The sequence below is a fragment of the Neodiprion virginianus genome, chromosome 7, assembly GCF_021901495.1.
Source record: "Neodiprion virginianus isolate iyNeoVirg1 chromosome 7, iyNeoVirg1.1, whole genome shotgun sequence".
Lineage (NCBI taxonomy): Eukaryota > Metazoa > Arthropoda > Insecta > Hymenoptera > Diprionidae > Neodiprion > Neodiprion virginianus.
The window spans coordinates 373246-393961 of NC_060883.1; the positions used below are offsets into that span (position 1 = coordinate 373246).

The 20716-nt window shown below is 44.2% G+C and overlaps 3 protein-coding genes across 3 annotated transcripts; 2 read left to right on the plus strand and 1 right to left on the minus strand.

The window, feature by feature from the left end:
• The first annotated feature begins 82 nt into the window (after nt 1–82).
• On the plus strand, nt 83–10833 carry LOC124309130 (autophagy-related protein 2 homolog B). Its single transcript, XM_046772413.1, has 20 exons — nt 83–324; nt 748–1128; nt 1235–1547; nt 1684–1997; nt 2359–2538; nt 2616–2840; nt 2909–3381; nt 3475–3780; nt 3886–4009; nt 4158–4258; nt 4375–4872; nt 5077–5355; nt 5465–5990; nt 6160–6347; nt 6456–6955; nt 7083–7569; nt 7728–8534; nt 8658–8932; nt 9061–9362; nt 9974–10833. The coding sequence occupies exons 2-20, from the start codon at nt 955–957 to the stop codon at nt 10211–10213; spliced, it is 6312 nt and encodes a 2103-aa protein (XP_046628369.1). The 5' UTR covers nt 83–324; nt 748–954; the 3' UTR covers nt 10214–10833.
• Nucleotides 10834–12045: 1212 nt separating this feature from the next.
• On the plus strand, nt 12046–14178 carry LOC124309176 (dynein regulatory complex subunit 7-like). Its single transcript, XM_046772524.1, has 2 exons — nt 12046–12823; nt 13966–14178. Exons 1-2 carry the CDS (start codon nt 12335–12337, stop codon nt 14173–14175), a joined length of 699 nt encoding a protein of 232 aa, XP_046628480.1. The 5' UTR covers nt 12046–12334; the 3' UTR covers nt 14176–14178.
• LOC124309173 (protein distal antenna) lies at nt 14087–17223 on the minus strand. The gene has a single exon (XM_046772515.1). The coding sequence runs from the start codon at nt 15987–15989 to the stop codon at nt 14664–14666; it is 1326 nt and encodes a 441-aa protein (XP_046628471.1). The 5' UTR covers nt 15990–17223; the 3' UTR covers nt 14087–14663.
• Between the last annotated feature and the right edge of the window lie 3493 nt (nt 17224–20716).

A 20716-nucleotide genomic window follows, 5' to 3' on the forward strand; every position in this document is an offset into this window, starting at 1 on the left:
GGCAATACAGCATACCGCGTGTATGTCAAATAATTCGTGAAATGCATATCCTACGTGTACGCAATTGCATGTATATACTATGTACCTACGCATGAATGCGGCCTCTACCTTCAGCGCGAATGACACGCTTGATATCCTCTACAAAATTCGTACTGCGCACTGTATAGATATTTCACGCCTACGCATAGGTCACAGGTATGTGCATACATACACGTATGCGCTCGTGGGGAAATGCAGGTGTACGTACATATTACCTGTAAGAATGCGCGCACGCATATCAACCTTCAAGTCCGGGCGGTCGCTTTTGTTATCCGCCTATTAACGGTATGGACGATTTGATCTATACGCCTATAATTGCCGCGAAGTGAATTTTTATTTATACCAATTCAAGTGGTTATGTACGGGTCTGTATAGCTAAGAAGGACACGTGTACCGCTTGTTTGTTGCCCAATTTGACGTGCGTACGATTTGATTCTGGATCGTCTGGTTGGAATTAACGAAAGAGAGCCAGCCAGCGTTTCGAATCAGTTCCAGCTTAGGTTTTCACTGCGCTTGTGTCTGCCTGGCAGAGTGTAGGGTGTCCATGATCAGAATGATGTGTGGTCAGTTGTATTCCGCGTTATGCGTGCATATGTACGCTGCGCATACACGCGGCACATAAACATATACAGTACAGTGTCTGGTGCACCGTATCAACGTGAGACGTCAATCGTCGTATTATGTTCAGTGTTTGTTTTTCTGCTCCAGGCACGGGCACGCGTCAAGGAAAAAAAACATACCTACCTACCTACCTACGTGCACATATTCAAACAAATCGATCGCCCGTATTTTCACGATAAAAAAACACACTGTCATCTAACCTACAACGCATGAGTAACGAAATTTTGAAAGCTCGCAACTAGAGCCTCATTCCCATGCCTCTCTGGGATTAATTAACATTTATTCAAAGACAAAATGTCTTGGCTGGGATGCCTCCCTTGGTCAGAGGGAATAAAGAAAAGGGCCTGCAGGTACTTGCTGCAGCGATATCTCGGACAATTTCTTGAAGAAAAACTAACGCTCGACCAACTCACTGTAGATCTATACAATGGGACTGGTCGCGTTACTGACGTCAAGCTCGATGTTCAGGTGAAATTTTTCTTTCTTTGTCCTTACCCTTTACCGTGAAACTCGAAATCTAATCTATTTAATTACTTGAGGCGATCTTAGTTAAATATCAATAAAACAATTTCAGGCTTTGAACGAGATGGGTGAACAGCAGCATCTGCCTGTTGAGTTTATCGATGGTTTTGTAGAAGAGATGTCGGTCAGTATACCTTGGTCAGCGTTGCTGAGCGAAGCCAGCTATGTCGAAGTAACGGGACTTCGGCTCACGGTACAGCCGAGGCAAAGGGTTGACACCGGAACTTCTATGTTTGAGTCTATGTGGAGCTCCATGACTTCGAGCATGCAGCTTGCCCAGGAATGCCTGCAGCAGGATGTAGCGGGAGCAGAAAGTTCCCAGCCTCTTGAAGGACTTGAATTATTTGCCCAGGCAATTGACTCGAGTGAGAAAATTTGAAAGCTTTTCCCCTCATACGGAATACCTCGTTCTCAGCCTTTATACTTGACGTTTCTCACCTGTGTTCTGTCTATCCATTTGTTCATTTAGCTTCTGTTGATCTTTTTTTTCTTCAATTGCAGTACTAAGCCGAGTCAAAGTTAGATTTTTGGACACGGTCATCCGTATGGAACATGTACCGTTGGATTCGACCACTGGTGTTGCCGTACAAATGTGTGTAAAGAATTTAGAGTACTCCGATGAGGCGGGTTCCGACCCTGGCAACTCCACTCTCGATCCAAATCAAACATCCAAGGGCTATGTAGTGTCTGCGTTTGCAACAAAGAGATTTTACCTGGAAGGGGTTACCTTTCACACTGACGAGTTTCCCTCGCTCGCCAGAACGTTCTCCAGAAGCGTTATGATAGCAAGCAGAGGCTCTACCCCGGACTCAAAGGTAGTTCGATCTCTTAGTCGCTAACACATAGATCGCGATGCCGGTGATAATTCGTGCTCCTGTTTACTTAAGGTTGTAAGCGGTAATAAATGGTCATAAACCGTAAATGCGATGTTGGTGACAAAAAGCCATTTATATAAATTATAATTTTTTTATTTTTTTTCACCAACTACGATAAAAATAATGCAGATGCCCAAGAAAACGTTGCAATCATTGACTTGTAAACTTGAAAGCATATGATCGTATGTCGAGGAATATAAACTTGCTAATTGACCACGAATAAAAAAAAATAAATAAATAAATAAAAAAATCAATTCCATCCAGTTGGAAATCAAGTTAAAATTCTTTATTTTCCTAACAGAATTCTGATGGCCAATTTTCATCTGCACAAATATCTCCGACGCAAAACATGCAAACTCCGCCAGAAAAAAATATTATTAACAATTTAGGAGAATCTGATCCGATAATGTTTGCGAAGTTAGCTGGGAGGCAAGAGGTGCGACTTAAAATCAAGCAGGGGGAAGGAGTGTTGGGCCCCAAGGTAGCAATTGCTTAGAATTCAGAACCTATCGCAGTTTACTAACTATTGGTAAAAGCTTACGATTCTCTATTGCTTAGGTGGAACTGGAAGTGACACTTGGATCATTGACATCTTTTATTAGCCCTCGACAGTTACACGTTTTAATCGAGCTGGCACACGGGCTCGCCTCACCGGACCTGGAAGACACCAGCAATGTTGCTCCAAGGCCTTGTATGGAGAAACCTATGGCAGGTAGCGATTACAATCGTATTGAGCGTGAGCTGTTGCAGCAAATCCATCCTGTGCAAGGAGTCCGGACAAGTGTAAGAATTTAAACCTAGCTAATCGGATTTTCAAAAAACTAGTATAGTAAACAATTTGTCTAAACAAGGATTTGCGCCATACGCAAGGATGGTCAACAGCGTCGCTCGACGAATCTGACAATGAAGAAGAATTCTTACCGATGCGGCTACCCGGGATGCTGACAACTAGCGACTCTGTTACAAGCAATCACTCTAGTATGGATGGAAGTATATCAGCCAGCAGCGTCAGCTCCAAAAGCTCAGTGTCCAACATTCACAGAGCCAATAAGCCCAGGCAAAGCGTGGACAGTGACCCAACCGTCGAAATATTCCAGTTTCATGTTAGGCTTTCGTCAATAGCCGTCGTTTTACTGCATGAGGATATACTCACAACGTCTATCGAGGGATTGGGATTGACAAAAGCTAGTAGAAGACAAATGAAGAACGTGGCTGACGAATTTTTTACAAAACTAGGAATTTTTGCAGCAACTGGATATGGAAATAAGGATTTTGACAGAGCTTCAAAGTTATTCGCAGAGGCCTGTTACCTCAGTCATATAAGGTATACATAAATTCTGTTTGCTTTTCGTTATATTTATTGACAGATGGGACCTCGTGATTGAGATATTGATTTTGCTGTTCTTCTATATTGCAGGCTGTTGGCGGCACCTCTTGTCATTGAAGCAAGTGAGAAAACCACAGCACAGGCCTCAACGACATCTGGCAGCATTAGTTTAGCCACCTTGGAAATACTCGAATGTCTAATCGATTCCAATGGTCCGAATTCCAAGAAAACTGCAGCCGTCGAATATGTGGAGTTACTAGGGTTCCCAAAAGACAGCGCAGCAAACAATCACAGTTTTACCAATAAGACTGATTTCCGAGCACGATTCAAATACAGCGAAAAAGCTGTGAGACATGCTCAGTTTACCAAATTCGCACATCCACGCACAGAAATTGAGTAAGATTGACATCATCCATGTTGTACAAAATTCTTTAATAGCTGGTGTAACAACTAGTTTGTACTGAGCAAGAAGTCAGTACCGATAACATTGAACCTTTTCAGCATTCAATTGGAAGAATGTAGAAGCGAATTGGATATTACAATAGTGGATAGGATATCAGCGGTTCTGAATCCACATCCAATATGCACCTCTACGCACCCTGTCACAGCCTCAAGAGATGCTGTTGTGAGAATTTATTATGATATTTTACCAGCCATTAACAATACTTACGATGCATACATGTCGATCGTGTATATCAAAAATTTTCAATCAACCACCACCTAATACATTATTCATTTGTAACACCATTGCACCTGTATCGTTACATTTCCAGAATCAGCAAGCGTTGTTCTATCAAGCGGTAGAGAGTCCATCCTTACCGGACTCAAAAGTTGATGTGAAGATCTCTTCACCAAACTGCATGATCAAACTCAGGTATGACCAATTTACTCGAATGTTGTAACATATAACGTGTAAAGGTGTACAAGAACTGGCAGAATGATCACAAAGAGAAATAAGAAAAAGATCATATTTTGTAATTGTCTCTGCAGGTTTCCAGTACCAGATTTACGACCTCTGCACGATATGAATCGGACACCCTGGTGGAAACGATCAGTTCGACCAGATTTCGTGACGCTGGAGTTGACGGATGCTCAAGTTCATTCCTGCATGGAAAGTCGCAATCATTGCCAGGCTCGGCATGAGATTCAGTGTCGCCAAATACTGCTCACTTACATAGAAGTTGATGCCAATGTCGCAGTAGAAATTGGGAGGGCATCTACCGATGAGAAAGCTAACAGTTCATTGCCCCAAGGTGGTGAGGGTTTTGGATGGCCAAGGATGGTCATTAGCGTGTACCCGAAGCATTTGGGGGGACTCTTGGAAGATAGCTCAGAAGGGGAGCAAGAGCCGAGCTTAGATGACACATTGGAAAACACAATTAAGCATCAGCCCTCACCATTTAGTTCGAAACGAGTTGTCCACGAGTCAGACACACCTCATTCGAAACCTCAACCTCACAGTGACAAAAATACTTCTCCAGATCACAGGTTTGTAGTAGATTATTATGTATACCTTCTTGAAGCTTGCAGCTAGATATACGAACAGAGGACAGAAAGAAGTGCGTACATGTGAGTAACGGGATAACAAGAAAGGAAAATTGGGGAGCGAGAGCAAGGGGGGAATACGTCATTACAATTCACAGTATTATGTCAGTGTATATTGTCAACTTTGGTGTGTGAAATAATTGACAGAGAAGGAGAGGAGCTAGTGATACCCGGGAATCGACAGGAGATGCTCGATTTCATTGAAGATGGAACGCGCGGATCTAGAATACAGCTGGAAATAAGTTTGCCGTGTGCCTCGGTCCAAATACCTTCCAAACATTTGTACGAATTGCTTTATAATCGATTTAACGCCGATCTTTTTCTCTGGGAACCTTCTGCGCCAAGGCCGAAAACTACAACACACGCCGAATCGCATGTTGGATTAGATTTGGCGTCGACGCTCCTGCAAGAGTCTATATATCCCAGGTGATGCCTAATTTCCGATGGATAAAATGAAACCGAATGAATTAGATAAGTTGCCAAATTTCTATTTCTGTGGAAATGATTATTTTTGTCGATCTTCACAAATTTTCAGATTTAGCATGTGCAAGAGCGGAATTCAATATGATTCAGAGTCCGACTCGGACGAGGACGGTATCTATCGTTCGGCAGCTGAAAGAAGTTGCAGACAAAATGAAAAAAAAATATTTCGTACCGGACAAAGTACCGTGGCACTGTCTCTGACTATAAACCAAGGGCTTGTAAGCATGTTTCCACCCGTACGGGATTCGTCTCACAACGTTATTCCTGGGCAGCAGGGCGAGTTGATCTTACGGTTGGAAGATGCTCTTTTATTTTCAATCAGCGCGTACAAAGGAAATAATAATTTGGGCTATGTCTGTGCAATGTTGAGAACTGTTTCCTTGAGTCATTGCGGTTTAATAACTTCGCCATCCCAGGCACCTCCACTACGAAGTATGAACAGTATAATACCCAGGCATTGTCAGCCAACCTTATATCGCAGTGAACGAGGGGCAAACGTAACTGTGAATTCTACCGAAAAAGATATGCTGAGTGTCGCTGTGAGAATACAATCGTCGCATCAGACTCATAGAATTAAGGTAACTGTCGGGCAAACTAAGCTAACAGCAAATGGATGCATATTAATTTTGACCTACAGTAATTATACTTAACTGCCTTCATAGCTCCTGCTTGTAACTGAAATGAAACATTTCTTCTGTCTATAAGAAATTCATCGCTAAATTTTATCTCTTGCTATTTATATTGTAGACCTTTCGAGTAGCAGTAGGAATAAGAAATGCGACATTGAGACACAGAATGAGTTCAACACAGGCATCTTGGTTCACTCAATTGACAGACTGTTTGGATGTAGCTGATCACCCAGTTGCTGGTTATTCGCCACCTGGAGTACTCACTGAATTACATTTACACCTTTGGGATTGTGCAGTCGATTATAGGTATGTATGAACAACATGAAATTGCTGTTGATCAGAATGTTCTTTTCTCAAATTCAGACGTATTGTCAGATATGCAATTTGTGTGTACAACAACTGGATGCTTTACAGGCCCATAAATCTGCAGCTGCGATCGATGGTTACGCTAGGAAGTTTTAGTGTATCCAGTAATATTGCAGCACAGACAAACACATCAACGCTTCGATTTATAGCCGAGGATGTGGCTCTTTTCATATCTGAAAAACTTGGTAACGGCGTGGAACTAAGAAAAGACTATGTATGCGTTATGGATCTAGGGTTGTTTGAATTGTCATTGAGGTTGAATGAGAAAATGTGCGGAGGTGCGCCAAGGATTGATTTGAGGGCAAGTAACAACGTCTTGCACGTGCGCACTTGTTCAGATTCCGGGCGTGCCTTGATGCAATTGCTAACGTACTTTGCTAGCGACGGAGATCTTCTACAATGTTCCAAAAGTTCCGACAGTATTGCTGTTCCAACCTCGGGTGACGACGAAAGCCTACTAGGGCAAGATAGTTTGAATGTTCTCAGCAAGAGTCAAGAGGAACGTGTCAATAGTTTGATGGTAGATGCTATGGAGGACACTGTTAAAGGTATGCACAATATATATACACACGTGGCATTTTGAAAAAAAATCTTACAAAATCGAGACAGTTTTTATACACATCATAGTTTCCTTGATTTGAATTCGAAATTGAGGCAAAATAAAATTTACAACAGGTACTCTAAGTAACAACGACGGAATGTCATCGTCAAGTCAAAGTCAAGCTCACATATTTTTTTTTCCTGGAGAATCGCACCCGACATTACACAGCCAGGCAGAAACGGAGATTGAAAAAACTTGTGATGGGAAAAAAGTTGATGGTAATACTAGTAAACCCGATTATCCAGATGATGACTTTTGCATTTTGGGAGAAGAGGCAGGAGCTGGAATAATGCCCAGGCACGGGGTTCCCGAAATTCGTTGGTTATGCGAGGAACCGATACGCATTGTAGACAATCACTTTTCAATACCACTTGGAAAGACGGATCTTTTGAAGGCTCCAAAACATTTCCCTCCTGCTATTTTGAGATATACACTCTGCGAGATGACACTGATTTGGCACATGTTTGGAGGCAAGGACTTTGGCAGTGTAGAAACTTTGACCAAGAAACACGTTACTATAGACGATAATCCGCACCGTAATGAAAATTCACCTCTAGGAAGGTAAATCGATTGCTTTGTATCATTAATTCTGATATTGGTGCAGGCGATTTTCCATTATCGCGAATCATGATAACCATGAAACATGTGATGATGGTAATAATAATAAGGAACAGCAGTGGAACATAAGGAACGCGTTTCATTGATTTTCATTTTTGTAGAAGCCGCTCTGTTGTCAGCGGGATCGGGGTGATCGGTTTCAGCAAATCTGCACCGAACGAAGTGCGCTTTGGAAGTGTGCCCAACTCGCCTAGAGCGAAAATGAGGGAATCTTTCTCCGATTGGCAGTCAATTGGAGGTCCCGGAAGACAAGGCGATGTTCTCATGGAACTGCAATTGAACAAGGTTCGTTTTCAGCACGAAGTTTACCCAGATAGTACACCCGAGGCTTCAAGACAAGTTTTACTGGTGAATGAAATCGAAATACGGGATCGCCTGGAATCGTCGCATATAAACAAGTTCCTTTATCAGTACAGCAGCGAGGCACGGCCTAGACAATCTCATGCAAACATGTTTGCCATGAAAGCTGTTCATGTACGCCCTGATCCAAAGTTGACAGCACAGGAATGTTGCCTAAAGTTGAGCCTGCTCCCATTGAGATTGAACATTGACCAGGATAGCTTGTTGTTTTTGATTAATTTCTTCACCGAACTCGGAGAAGACTCGAAGGAACAACCCGCCCAAGGAAGTGGCAGATGTAGTACCCCGACTTCCACCCAATCCTCACCAAATTCTAAACACAGTACACCTACGCATCATCCACCAGTAATGAGTGTCAACGAATCGTCATCGACGTCTTTTTCATCCACATCCGATGGCCTACTGACTGGTTGTGTATCATCCCAAGGAAGCATTGTCGACCAAAACTTACTGATACTTCTTGAGGACGAATTACAGATACGGGAGAGTAAGTCGGAGGCAAAGTCTAGTGGCGATGTACACGAGGATACTCAACCAATCTACTTTAGGTGAGTGGTTAAGAATTGTATTATTTTCTCGATTTTTGAGGACTTGATCGGAGATTTTTAGATAGGACAACATAATGTAGTTGGCAAATATTTTAATATTGTTTGATATTGATATTCATGCAGAAGCGTTATATTCGCCCCCGAAGTTCTGGTCAGGTTGGATTATCAGGGTAAACGCGTCGACCTTACACATGGTCCACTCGCCGGCCTCCTAATGGGTCTCGCCCAATTGAATTGTTCAGAACTAAGACTTAAAAGATTGACCCATCGTCACGGCCTTTTAGGCTTTGACAAATTAGTTGCTTTTATGCTGTCCGAATGGTTGCAAGACATAAAGAAGAACCAGCTACCTAGTTTGTTAGGTGGAGTTGGACCGATGCACTCACTGGTACAACTATGTGAGTACAACAGCATCTGACAACCTACCTTCTCGTAGTTTGTCATTTCGTCATCTTTGTAAATGTATATAAATACTCGAATGAACCCATGATTTAGATGACTTTAACGAATGATTATCTATTTTCAGTCCAAGGCATACGTGACCTATTCTGGATGCCAATTGAACAATACCAGAAAGATGGTAGAATTGTACGAGGATTACAACGTGGCGCTAATAGTTTTACTACGTCAACGGCGATGGCAGCTTTGGAACTTACGTCAAGATTGGTAAACGCGATACAAAGTACAGCGGAGACAGCTTATGACATGGTCAGTCCAGGGCCGAGTGTCAGGCGAAAAAATAAAGGGGAAAAGGGGCGCAGAAAACGATACAATCAGCCACTGGATATTCGAGAGGGAATGGCTAATGCTTATACACTCGTTAAGGAGGTAACAACAACATAAACAAAAGAGGATCTCTCGGTCCGAGTCATTTGCGCTCGAACAGTGTTCAACGAAAAAGTACTCGAATAAAAATCGGACGTTATTAGGGTACTGACATTTCTGCGCAGCTAATGAAAAAAAATTACTTACGAGCACCGTGCGGTCAGGACTTTATTGACAGTATATCCGAATCACTTAAACTCTTGCGAAATTTTATACCTATTTGTGAGCATAAAAAAATGAGAATGATTCAATTTACCTACTTAATCAGGAGTAACTGAACTATGCGCATCGCTTCACAGTTATTGTAATTGCAAATAGAACTGCAGTGCTAATATATTCATCCAGTTTTGTATGAGTGCAAATCTTTGTCATACGGTTATCGTGCGATTCACATTAGAGAAAAATTCTCGGCATTAAATTACTTTTAGAGACGGGGGGGGGGTGATGGAAACCGCCCTAGGGTGATTACTTAAGCTAAATCCAACTTACAATGACTATGAACATGAGGTGCAGAGTCAATTTGGCAGGCTCACATAAAGAGATCCTCACCGACGTATTCTCGTTCGGTTGAATCGGGTTTTGATCCTTGGAAATGTCTTTGTTATGTCTTGCAGGGTCTGGGCGAAACTGCAAATCAATTGGTACGTGTAGCAAGTGAGGAACATGAGCAAAAAGGAGTTTCCGGCGCAGTAGGTGGTGTACTGAGGCAAATACCGCCTACTGTCGTGAAACCGATCATTCTTGCAAGCGAAGCGACAAGTAATGTCCTTGGTGGCATGCGATCGCAATTAGTACCGGATGCCAGAAGAGAAGCTGCTCAAAAGTGGAGACAGGATCCAAGAGATACCAATTGAAACAGAAGAAAATACATTCTGGCGATTCCATAAAATAACTTGTGTTTGACTACTCTGCTGTGTCTCCCCATTACGTGTATTGAAACAGATTTATTGTCAGAGTTTTTAACGAATTATATTATACGTAACACTGGTGAATTTGGGTGGTACACACATAATTTATGAATCGGCAAGTGGATAAAGTGAAAACGTCATGGAGGAATCAACAGACTTGTTGTAAAGGAGCATACGACGTCCAATTAAATAAGAGTTCTACGGTTACTTCCAGTTCCCAGGTAATTCCTATGCCATCGTAATTTCATTAATTCGTTGTACACGTGCAATTTGCTAGTACGTCTATGAATATGCTAATTATAACATTACAACTAATATAATTAATAACAGATAAAAATATTTGGAGCTAATAATTTGAACAACAAACATCCGTATGCCTGTATCCGTTATGCGATATAAAAAAAAAATAATGATAATAATCATAATTATTATCATTATTATTATTTACTTCTAGTATACCTATGTATGTACTTTCGTTCACCACTGAAATGTGTATGTTTTATACCGATGACATATTGTATAGTATGTATTAAAAAATATTTGTAATAATAAAACGAATCAAATAATACAGTCATTATATATAAATTTGAAAACGCAAATGAAGCGAGAAAGCTGATTTTCATATATTGTGTAGGCGGGGCTTAGAAATGCGTTCACTTCTGTTTTTTTGCAATAACTCGTCTCTCCGTCATGATACGAGAATTGCGATCATATACTTTTTTGTTGCTTTTTTGACGCTCTACAATTTGAGTTATATGAATTTTTCACTTACCGTCGATCGTTGTTGAGATATCCGACGAGGAGGTAAAAAATACGAGGTTGAAACTTGTTCTTTGCTGTTTTCTCCTTTGTCGTGATACATATCGAAAAAATGTCTATTATCAAACTTGTAGAGAATTCTAACACCTGAATCCAATTCTTTTTATTTTTTCTTCAGATAAAAATTACGACATGTAGCGCGCCGTAAAGTTGGCTAGTCCGCGCGAAGTTTGGATTTCGCAGTTCGCGGTTGCATCAGATACGTTATAATGGGTTCACGGCTCTAGATAAAATTAATAAAGTATAATACAAACAAGAAGAACAGCAAAATTGTGAGTCACACGTATAAAATTTATCGTTGAAAATACATGGTTTTGTGTTTCAGAAAACGAAGATTAACGATGGTCCGTTTTTAATATTTATATTTTGTCAGTAAAATGTCTTTTGCAAATAAAACAATCACCCTTTTGAAAAAAGTTTTTGAAACGCGTAATACAACTCTCGTGACCGTGCGCAAAATTGACGTAAAGGCCGAATCGACCATTATTGACCCAACCTATACATATAAGGCATTTTGTAACGACTGATAGTGCAACAATTGAGCTACTCGGACTCGCGCTCGCACAGATCGTGGCGCACATGTAGGCTTGGGGCACGCTGTGGTCGACTTTACGGTGCGCTACAAGTCGTAATTTTTGTCTAAAGAAAAAATAAAATAAAAAACGGGATTCAGGTATTAGAATTCTCTACAAGTTTGATAATTGACATTTTTTCGATATGTATCACGAGAAAGGAGAAAACAGCAAAAAATTCGTATTATTTACATCCGCGTTCGATATCTCAACAACAATCAATGGTAGGTGAAAGATTCATGTAACCTAAATTGTAGAGCGTCAAAAAAGCAACAAACAAGTCTAACCCTTTTTTTCAAGATGGCGGAGAAAACTCATACGAAATCTTGGTCGACAGTTTCACGTTAAGCTTTTCTAAGCCCCCCCCCCTACACTATGTACGAAAATCAGCTTTCTCGGTTCATTTGCATTTATTTGCTTTTTTTCGGATATAACGACCGTACTAAAACGTTACTACGGGCTCTGGGTGACTAATTGTCGGACACCACGATTCCCATGTATTCCCCAACGTATCTACACGCAAAACCCACTCGAACCTGCCTACAGTTGCCATGACCACCATACCGAATGTTTACATCGCTACTGTTCCTCGTTGTACTTCGTCGTCTTGGATAGGTATACGTAGCCAGTGCATAATACGGAATAAAAATAAAAGTCAAATATTGGTAAAAAGGAAATGTTCGGTACGATTTCGGACCACAGAAGCACAGCGAAGGCGTTCAACTTCGATATGGAATCAAAGAGTCAGGTGAAATTTGACCAAGGTGCCGTATCGGAGACATTCCTGAAGAAATCAACCAGGCGGTCGACGTTCGCTGTACCTGGAATTTTGGCAATTGACGTAGATCACGAATATGACGAAGACGAATCTGAGGGTGATGGGGAAAACAAGACTCGTCAGGAATCTGAGTACGCGGGACCGTTTGAAATTAGTGCCGCAATTTTGAAACAAATACAACAAGAATTGTGCCTCATACAACTCAGCTGGCCAGAGATAAAGTATATCGACATAGAGAAAAAATTTCTACCTTCAAGTTACAACAACAACAGCGACAAAGAAAAGCTTTTGCTGTGGTATGCTGAAAATTTTCGAAAACAATATCACACCATATACGCGGATAGAAAACCGTTGCTCTTCGCACGCGACAACGAATGTGAGATACACGTAGGTTACAGCTGATCTTCCATTTTAGTGTTTAATTGGTTGATTAATTATGTTTCTCCCGACTGCGGTCATGATTACGCGTCCATTATTAAACCTACATTAATGCCGGCGATGAACGGGGATTTGGACGGGAAGATAGTAAACGTAACAGATGGAGCCCGCTTCGACATACGTAGATTGCATTTCGATTTCTTTTATTTAAATACTTTCGACGTCAAGTCATACAAACGTGTTTTTTCATATAAAGTTAAAACGAAACATAAATAGAGATATTATTATACATAAAGGTATACATAGTGTAACAAGGAATGTCATCTCAGGACAGCTTTAAGTTTCATTAACTCTATAATAACATTATATCTAACATACTGATCCAAATTATATAATTCGATCTATGGACGAAAGATATAACATCAGTTTTGATGCTTCATTTTTTTCTACATTCTAAATGATAAAAATAAATTTCGCTATATATTTATTATCTTACTTATTATAAAGTACAGACTACTGTATTATAATATATATCACGCATAATTTTTTTTACCTTAATCCTAAAGAACTTAGTCACTGCAGTCTTATGTACAGGCCGCGAAACGGCAGCTTTTTGGTTTTAACGAAAACTCTGTATATGCATATGTACACATATACATACATACGGTTTCCGAGATAATTATCGACAAGGGATTTCGGAGTTGGAGTCGAATTTACTTTCATGTATAAAAACATTTGAACATCTTTCGATGAGAATAAACTCGTAGCGAAGTTAAAGAGACACATGAATGTCCTTGATCCGAGTAAAGAAGAGGGATCAGGCATATATAACTGGCTGCAGAAATGTTGGGACATACACCGAATCCCCGCAAGATCGATCGTTCTTTATGGCTCGTACAGAATTCGGAATGGTCAGTGTCAACATCTCGTTGTATGGGGCAAGGGCCCCGCGTAAGCTGCGCTCTCTCTCTCTCTCTCTCTCTCTCTCTCGAACTAGACTTGAAATAATATCTGTCGTTGTGTTTACATGCTCGGAGTTACGAGCACGGCACCCCGTTCGAGCGGTGAAAAATGATTGATCCTGCATTTCACGCGACTTATTTTCTGGCGATACGCAATATATACATTTGTTCCGTCCAATTTGTCGACAGAAGTTTGTCTCGTCGTCGATCAGGCCGAGTACTCTGCCGTATCCGGAATTGTCTACATGGCAGGGATGCGCAAAATTTGTCAGCGACTACCTGACGTACGAACCACCAAGAAATCCGATTCTCATGGTAAGTTCTTGGCTCGATTTCTGCCTACCAGCTTCAGTTAATGTCCGTATCAATTCTAGCCTATTCATAGATCTCCGCAAGTAGTCGGGTATTGATGAAAAATGATAAACTACTGGGAATATGTGAACAATTGTCACTGTGATCGCATGCACGACGTATCTATATTCATTGTAATTATTTTCCGACTACCGGAGCGAGGTAACAATTAGGTACATACATATCTAAGCGTCTATGCCTACACGGTAACGATTAATGACGTATAGGAATAAAATTTCAGCAATGTTTAAAGTTAGTCACGACTATATTCTGATTTTGGTATTACTTCCATGTCTCAGTGATACAGCTTATGTACAGTGGAGTGAGTGCCTTCCCCTCCTCCCCGATGCCGTTATCACGTCCGTGTCAGCTCTCCAGTTTCACCGATTTAAGGCAATAAAATAATTTTCTCGACGTCTCACGAACAATCAGTCCTCTATCAGGTTGATAATTCCAAAAATACGAATCACTCACCATCTCTCCAATATTACACGCAGGTTCCCTATGCCTACGACGATATGCAAACTATATTAAATTCATTTTCTCCTTCGTTTCAACGCGGACCTTGGTTTACTGCACATTTTTAAATTGTTCAATAAATATCTAAACTGCATGATTTGCATTTGTGATACACAAGGTTCCGAGCACCCTTCCAGCCACGCGAGGAACCTCTCACCGTGGCCGATGGCTTCTTCCATCGGCAGCTGTGCATCGTCGGTTTCGCCGTTGGGTTGTTGAACTTGGGAGTTTTGCGTCAGGTTCTCTTCACCGTCCCCATCCTCGTTTGCGCTGGTGTTGTTACCGCTGCTGGTGGCGTTGTTTAAAAAAATTAAATCGAGCAGGCCCCTCGTCTCGGCGGGTGAATTAGCAACGGCCCCCGGTATAAGAGCGGTATGTGCGGATCCGTAATGCTTGTACCATTTCCAGAACCATGAACCGGCAAATTCCTGACTACCGACAGGATTAAATACCAGCGACTGTTGGCCGAGTAGTTGCTGCTGTTGCTTCAGCCATTCCCACAGAGCCTCGTCCACGTTCTTGCCCGCCGCAGCTGCGCCGCCGTTTCCGCCGTTTCCGCCGTTACTGATCGCGGAATCGCCCGCGTTCTTCACCTCATCGGGATTCTCGCAATCGTCGTCAGTCTTGCGAGGCGATGCCGGTGCCGGAGCGAACGGCGCCTCGGCCGCTGGTGGCATGCTGTTCCCCGATCCGGATTTGCCGACCGTGTGTAACTGGCTCGGCGCCGCCGCGGACGTGCTATGCCGTTTCTTGTTTATCAGGGCACTCCTCGTGTACTGAAGCCCATTCTCGACGAGCCCTACCACGGTGCTGTTTGGCATCCCTCCGCCGCACGGTACGTGGAGCAAATTTTTACCGATCGCACCGGTCGCCGTTGAAAGAAGACCGAGCTGCCGAAGTAACATGGGTCCGCTGACGTCGGGTCTAATGGCAGCTACGCCCGCCATCAGGGCGGCGTAGCCGATCTTTGATTGTGCGCCGTTGAGTTTGCCGACGTCCAGCTGTTCCATCAGCGAAGCACCGTCAGTCTCATTTTTCTTTCTCTTGGCGCTGCATCCTTCGTCCTCGCTGTTACCGGGCACCGAGGAATTTGTCGCGTTGACAGAAGTAGAGGCCGGGGAATGAGCGTCGCTGTCCGGTGTGCACGAGTTACGTGCCATTCCCCTAATTTTGTGCTCAGACTTGCACCATCCTCGCAGCGTCGACTCAGGTACACCGATGTCGCGAGCCACCGATGCCTTGCTCTCGCCATCGTGGACCCTCTGTATCGCCTCCATTTTTTCCGAGGGTGACAACGCTCGCATGGGGCGTTTACCCGGTCTTACGGCCGAGTCACCCCTCATCCTAATTCCGGCCGTTGTTACAGCGTTTATCGTCCGTCGGTGAACGGTCCTCGAGGACCGCACGGTTCACGTTCGGCGGTCAAGAAGACCTTGTCAATCCCGATTATCCTCGATCCGAGGTCCCCGGATGTCTGTCGAAGAAATTTCCAGGCGATGCTCTAGCTGACAAAAGAAAATTCATTCACGTCGCGTGATTCCTGGATTTGCAAAACTGCGAACGAACGTATCTCGACGAAATTACAGCTGGTGAGACCGCGAGAACGAGTGTTGATGTAGCGTGACGTACGTCGGCTAGCACATGCGCCGAATGTAATAAAGAAGTTTTTATGAATGAAACAACTTCTGCTCCCCTCCTTTGCTCCGATCCACCTGGTCGTAAACCACCACGCTCTGGTTCGACCAATCCGCGGTGCAGGCGGGAAATGTATGTACTATTACGACACGGCGACACGACTACAACCGATACCACGAGGCGGCGACCCCTGCAGTCACTGTGTCATATATCCTATCGGACTATACGTTGTTTACGGGACGTTCCGAAATTGTTTGTTATTATCACCTTGGCTCGACTTGGCCAACGAGAAACTTCGTTTGTCAGATTATCATCCGTATCCTTTTCGCCGGTTATATTTCGAAACGCGAGCAACAGTTTTTTTGAATTCTTTTTTTTTTTTTTTTGAGTTACTTTTTATTATTACAAATTCACGATGAAAATTACATAAACGCTGCACTCTCACAAATCAACGTTCACACAAGCACTCTTATTGTCGTTACAGTTTTTTTTTTTTTTTTATAAAAGGATTCGGTGAAATTTGTTTTCCGTTTACAATTCGACGATGTATTATCGATCATCGATCACCAAGCACCCTTGAAAGCGGAGCTATAACGCGTCACTTTATTTCAAACGAGTGCGGCAGAGACGCGGTTTGTATAAAATACGCACGAACCGCGGACACGCGTCGATTATCCTCGGGATGCCGGTAGCCCCACGTTGTTCGAGTACGTAGTGTACAGGAACTCTGAACTCGCGGCCGTCTTCGGTATCTGAACCTTGTTCGTTGCGTTGTCACGATCGAACGGATATGTATGTGTATTTATTATACAGCAGTGGCGTCGTTTCACTAAGACCTCGGTCAGCGAGCGGAGGACGGAAATCAGCCCTATCGCGGTGGTTCGCGACGCACGACTGTCGGCTCAGCGGCTGTGTGGACGCTGGACGGTTCGTGGACTCACGACGCCGACAACCTCCCTACCTCCGTCCCTCCAATCAACCCTCACGGTCTACTCCCCCTACTCCGGCGACCCCGTCGTGAGTTCGCATCGCGGTGAGGCTAAGGGCAAAGGGGCGCCAAGGGATTGGCGGGGGACGCGACGGGAACGACGACGACGCCAAGGTAGCGAGCGGGAGCGAGAGAGAGGGAGGAAGAGAGAGAGCGTGGTAAACGGGCTGTTTCACTCGCCAGGGACGGCGGGAGCGGCGACGGTATATCGGCCCTCGCATGGCCTGCAGCTGTCTCCTAACGTCCCCCCCCCCCCTCATCCTCCGCTCGGTATAACCCTCGGAGGCTCGCCGCCCTGCCATTCGCTCCGTCCCTTCCCCGGCCCGATCTTCTCCCTTCGCTGCGTTCCTTCCCTCCTCATCCCTCCGCCGTTGCCGCCCTGGCCACCCCGTTGCCTCTATGTAATGTACTAGGTACCGACCAGAACCCACCCCGGTGTAAATACATAAAGGCAGAAGCGGCGACCGACCGCGGCGCGGCGGGTTCCAGCCTCGCGAGAAAACCCTCACGGCTTCTACGCGGCGACTACGCGACGACGATCGCCAAGGGGACGCTGCTTCGGAGCTGCTGAGGATTCGCCACGCGAATCTATATCCACGTTTGCGTGTATATTTATACATTTTCAGCTACACGTCCTGTATACGGATACGGGTTTTACTTCGCGTGATCATCTACACGTCCACGCCATCCACGTGCGCTTTACCTTCAACGGTGCAACGCTGCACGTAAATATGCACGCGTACCTGCGTAAACTACCCACACCTCGCGTCTACGTCTGTGCGTACCCGAATTTACGACAAGTAAAGGAATTGTCATTATTATACGCGTAAAAACACGCGTGTGCCACACATGTTGCCGTACGAACGATGCGACAAGCAACAGTCGTCGAGAAATCATTGCCGAAATAACGCGTACCTGTATCTTATACACGTAGCCGTGTGTTACGAATCTAAGAATTGGATAATAGGTCAGATACGTGACACCTCTAATAGTCAAGACACTTACGATTAGCCTTTACATGGTAGCCCGTACCAGACCTGTGTATTTATACACCAATCAGCGCCGCCAAACTTGGGTACTTGTCAAAACTTGGGTGGTGATCTCGTGCACTGTACGTTGCACCAACTTAGTTTACATTACCAGCGAATTCTACGCAACTAGCGTGCATACCTATATGCACATACATATTCGTAGTTAGAGAGTATAGCAATGCGTATACCGACCTGAACAAATTACCTGCTCCGGGAGGAACGGTAGCAGCATCAACTGTGTGCCCGCAATGAATATGTACGTTCAAACGATGATTTCACCGTGCGATGCGATATCACGTTGGATCGCGAGGGGTTGAACATGTGATTGTTTCGCACCGTAGGTCCATGCGTATACGCACTCGTAACCGAAAGCTACAATGTCGTTCGATTTGTGTAAATTATGGCGGAGTCGTAGAATTTTCTTTGTGCGTAGTCTGTACAATGTACGTTTGAAATTTTTCAACGCTCAGCGCTGCTCGGAAGAGATCGTTAGATCAGATAGTGTGGATTTTCCCAGAAAAAGAAGAAGGTTTACGTATTACTTCCGAGCATCGTCGCGGATATCGTGCACGTGCGTGGGTGGATATACACTGGTATAACACCTGCGCGCACGTACGCACAGGTATGTACCCACGTAGGCCGGTGGCTGAAAAATAAGGAAAACCGGGAGCGTAGCTTTATAAGCGGGAAAAACACGGCGAAGCCTTCGGACCAGAGGATGGCGCGGCGGGGAGCGGACCGTTATTTAGCTGGTCGCGCGGCGTCCCTCGCGACCCAACTCACCCTTGGGCCTTCATCCCTCCGACCCTCCTCCTCTAACCCCCTAGACTTCCACCCTTACCACCCTGCCACCCTCCGACCCCTCGTACCGCGTCTCACGGTCGGTCTCGTCCTCCTTTGTCGCGCGGATACGAACCTCTACCGCCGCCACCACCACCCCTGCCGACGCCATCGCCATCGCCATTGCCAACCCTTGGAGCGTGCAACGCAGTTTCTGCTTTCGTGGAAAATTTGGCTCCCAAGGCCCTGTAAGCGTACGGCGCCGTAGCGTCGCTTTCCTGACCACCTCGTGTTCGAGAAATTTTTGGGATAATTAAACGGCATACACGGGCAAGCGAACGGTTTCCGATAATAGGTTCGCTCGATTAGGCGAAGGAAAAAAAAAATACTAACGTACTATGACGATACGGCTATTTTTTCAACTTTCCCAATTCAGAACCATAAACGCGACGAAGGTAAGTAAGTATAGCTCCTCTAGTCTACATTGTACATTATACGCGTATACGCGTTCCTGTAGGATACATTGTAGAAAATTGCTTCTCTTCAACGAAGCGTATGCCTGATCGTATTATCGACTATATAACTTGATTTCGCCGTCGACTGATTGTGACTGACAAAATTTTGGCATCGATATAACCCATCACTTCGCTCCGGACAGTGTTTGCGTATCACACCTTTGGACAGTTACACCGATATCCGGTTGATTTTAAATTAATGGATCCTACGTGTATTTAGATCTGCGAATAAAATTTGCATACACGTCGCGACTCTATCGCTGTCGAATTTCTCGCATGAAAATGCGTTTCATTTCAACAGTATGTAACATGGTACGTGTACGCGCGGGCATTAAATACGAGCATCTGCGCGATTGTGTTCGTAAAGTGGCGAGGATCCGTCAATTTCTCATGTTATTCTTCACACTAGTGCTACGCTATTGTACGGAACGGACGTAATGACCATACGTAGCTGCGGATTCGAATATTTGCGTTAATGGATTGTCAAAGACTGCAGGCTTTCGATATCTCGCCGATCTACCCACACGTTTATAAATATATAACATGTGCGGTGTGTGCGCACTCGTCCTACGCACATACATACGCTGCTGCATAACTATACCTTCGTACAAACCGTGTGCATACGGGGACGAGAACCACGGTAGTAAGGGGGAAGATAGGGGGGGGGGGGGGGGGCTACAGCCCAGCCAGCCGTCCTGGATGACAGACAGGATGCGAGGGTTCGCGATTCCGCGCGCCTTTCGGTGTGCCCGGCATTACGTGCTTCGGTGGCTCTGCCCGCGCTGCAGCTACGGCAGCGAGCGTCGGCGACGTCGTCGAGACATTTACCGGCGATCCGGCGACGATGACGCGACATTCCACCACTGCATACGAATTATGTACTACTTAACGTATTATATACCATATACGATATATCATGTATATCTGCATATATAACCGATATTTAGTATATACATACGTGTATATGAGCCGGAGACCTAGACTCGGCGAAGAACGTACACCTACGGTATTGAATTCTGACCGCTTCAAGGCCACCCGTGTCGCGTGCTTCGCGGGTCAAATAAATGGTAGCAGAGCCCTGTAAAACGGTCGTAATCAAACACCGTGGCTGTACATACGTA

Coding starts and splice junctions, on each gene's coding strand:
- LOC124309173 (XM_046772515.1), bottom strand. CDS start 15,989: ATGAGGGGTGACTCGGCCGTAAGACCGGGTAAACGCCCCATGCGAGCG.
- LOC124309130 (XM_046772413.1), top strand. CDS start 955: ATGTCTTGGCTGGGATGCCTCCCTTGGTCAGAGGGAATAAAGAAAAGG. Junction 2,539..2,615: donor AAGGAGTGTTGGGCCCCAAG/GTAGCAATTGCT, acceptor TCTATTGCTTAG/GTGGAACTGGAAGTGACACT. Junction 6,956..7,082: donor TATGGAGGACACTGTTAAAG/GTATGCACAATA, acceptor AATTTACAACAG/GTACTCTAAGTAACAACGAC.
- LOC124309176 (XM_046772524.1), top strand. CDS start 12,335: ATGTTCGGTACGATTTCGGACCACAGAAGCACAGCGAAGGCGTTCAAC. Junction 12,824..13,965: donor ACAACGAATGTGAGATACAC/GTAGGTTACAGC, acceptor ATTTGTCGACAG/AAGTTTGTCTCGTCGTCGAT.